The sequence below is a fragment of the Pectinophora gossypiella genome, chromosome Z (assembly GCF_024362695.1).
Source record: "Pectinophora gossypiella chromosome Z, ilPecGoss1.1, whole genome shotgun sequence".
Lineage (NCBI taxonomy): Eukaryota > Metazoa > Arthropoda > Insecta > Lepidoptera > Gelechiidae > Pectinophora > Pectinophora gossypiella.
The window spans coordinates 7,110,309-7,113,118 of NC_065433.1; the positions used below are offsets into that span (position 1 = coordinate 7,110,309).

Below are 2,810 nucleotides of genomic sequence, written 5' to 3' on the forward strand. Positions count from 1 at the left end.
GATCATTCTGTATTGTCCTAACCAAACTAGGGATCACAAAGTGATTTTTATGTTATGTCCCCACCGGGACTTGAACCCGGGACCTCCGGATCGTGAGCTTAACGCTCAAACCACTGGACCACGGAGGCCGTTATATTTACGTTGTATAAGTGCTTGCCTATATTACTATTCTCAATATAGGTACTATGTAAAACTTGGGCTTACCTATCGTCGTAGGTATTGGGTTGGTGTTCTATTATATTGTCATAGAACAAAGAATAACAATACGTATCTAGAACGGCACCTCTCCGCCTGGCACCAATTGGTATCGAATGCCCAACTCATTCCCTCTGGGTCTTACTTTAGTCTTAAAAGGCCATAAGCCACTAAAGAGAGAGGGGGACAGCTCGCGGACTGTGTCTCGCTCGAACTCACACGATAAGAATGAGATTTTTGTACGGAGTGTCCGATGTGTGGTTATACTTACTTATTGTACAAGCAAAATCACTTTTTAACATTCTCTTTATATTTCAGCTCATTACTAACTTCAAAAAGAGATGCAATGTGGCAGAGTGCAGTTGCAAGAGAGATCGAAGATTACCAATAGATATTACCGGCCATTGACCCCTGAAAAGCCTCGGAGATATTGCCAAAAACGACTGGTCAACCCTGAGCATGAGGAGGATCCTCGGTGGATTGATGTTTTAGATAGGTTGGTATGATAAAAACAGTGAATATTTTGAACATTTCCTATAGATTTTACAACGTTATTACGTGTTTACAGATTCCATTGTAATGATTCTGAAGGCAATAGTGACGGGTCTCACAACAACAACCATACGCCGGATGAGGACTTGTTCCTTACAGTTCAAAATTTAAAGTTCCAGGGCAATGAACAGGAGAGAAAGAGACCCCGCACCGGGTTCAAGTACAAAACCTTGTCGGATGGAAACAAACACAGAATGTTTGTGAAGCAGCAGGTGAAGACCATCGAGATAGCCGACGACGACCGCTCGTCACAGCTGACCTGTTACTACGACGAGTACGCCAAATACCTGACAAACGCAGACCGCTCTAGACCGTCAACAGGAAAATCCAGCACTTTCCTCCAAGGATTAAGTACAACGTTTAAAAAAAACAAAGCGGTGCAGGTGGACTTTGCAAAACCATGCGACACAAGGAAACCACGCAATGGCGAACGTAAAGCAGCACCACAAGATGTAGAAACAAAGGAAGAGGTGTTGGAAAATAAAACTAGTTCTGATGAAGCTGGGATGGAGGACACCAAGATATCGTTCCACAAGTCGGGGAAGCGGAAGAGTTTGACGATATCGAGGGCGCAGAGCCCGGAGACGGTGCAGGTGATCCGAGTGGACGTGGTCTGCAACTACAGCACCAGCTCCACGCCCTCCGACGACGAGAAGAAACAGCCCACAACCGACGTCGTCGAGAAACTAGACAAAAAAGTCGAGACCGTCAACCTGAAGAATTCCCATTATGCAAACAAGTACCTTCTAACCAATACAATAAAGACGCTCGATGAGAACATCGCGGGGAGTGCTAAGGTGACGCTGTTCTGTAAAACTTTTAGACTGTCTGACAGATCCAGGGCCTCGGGGAAGAAACTTGGTGTTGCAAAAAGTAGTGTTCAACATAATAAAACGTAACGTTAAAGTATTCCTTTTCTTGCTCATTTGTTCATTCCTGGCCCTAAAGTAGTGAAGATGTTTACTATGACAGGCATAATATATTGAAATTTTTCACTCGATAAATGTAAAGTGATATCGAGAACTGATGTGCGTTGGCAGTCTGATTTTATAGAAATGCACTACTAAAAATATAAGCTCTAAAAAGTAAGATGAAACAAGAAAATATTTCCCTGAAATTCTTCCGTAGAGTAATGGTTAGACAGCCGTGGCCGTATGCCGTGGTAAGCATCTTTTTATAACTTAAGAAATATTGTAGCCTAACTTGGCTAATTTTCATAGTAAAGGCTATAATCTATATGAATGTCCAAGAGGCACAAAAGGCCAAGATTTTTTTTTTTGGGATAGCCAATGACCCCCCCAATCATCAGTTTCGATTTGGCACACGATGCACCAAACATCCTGTATAACAAACAGCCTTCCCAAGTTCTAAACTGACAAGAACTTGTCGATTGTTATTTTATTATTCCGAAAAATTTGAATTGCTGGTAGAAACTACCCATCGAACATAATAATTCGTATACAAAAACTAGCCAAGTCGGACCTTAGGCTACAATATACTTTCTTTTAAAAATAAATTATATTTTATGTTGTTATAAATAAATTTCAGAACTTGACACCCATTTAGATCTCTTTTCTTTTGTCATTGAAGTTAACAACCAAGGCATAGGTATAAGTACATAGGCATTGACTTGGCTCTCATTTCACATTTATTTTTGTTGAGATCAAATATACATGATAGATAAGAAGCTATGCACTCAATCACGGAGTTAATGACTAAGAAAGACCATTAGTATCTGCAGTCTTTTTGATTTGTAGAGATTTAAAAGGTCTTAAGTTGTTCCTAGGACGCACATGCGTTATCTACTTTGGACATACCTATGTGCTGCCTTACAAGTGATTGAGTTGATGACTTCAAGTCCTTAGTAAAAAATGGATTGTCATACATTTCAGAGCGCGATTTTCTCGCGATTTAATCGTTAGTTTTTAAACTTACTTTTTTATTATTTTGGGGTTTTATTTATTAAGAATTACGTGTTTCTTTTATGCGTTTTCAAGTTTTGAAGTTACAATCTATCCACAGCATGTCTGAGCAGTTAAGTTATCAGCTCAACGTAATTATCG

At 40.1% G+C, this 2,810-nt stretch overlaps 1 protein-coding gene across 1 annotated transcript; it reads left to right on the top strand.

Moving 5' to 3' along the window:
- Nucleotides 1-536: 536 nt before the first annotated feature.
- LOC126380250 (uncharacterized) lies at nt 537-1,646 on the top strand. The gene is made up of 2 exons (XM_050029517.1): nt 537-691; nt 764-1,646. Exons 1-2 carry the CDS (start codon nt 537-539, stop codon nt 1,644-1,646), a joined length of 1,038 nt encoding a protein of 345 aa, XP_049885474.1.
- The last annotated feature ends 1,164 nt before the right edge of the window (nt 1,647-2,810 follow it).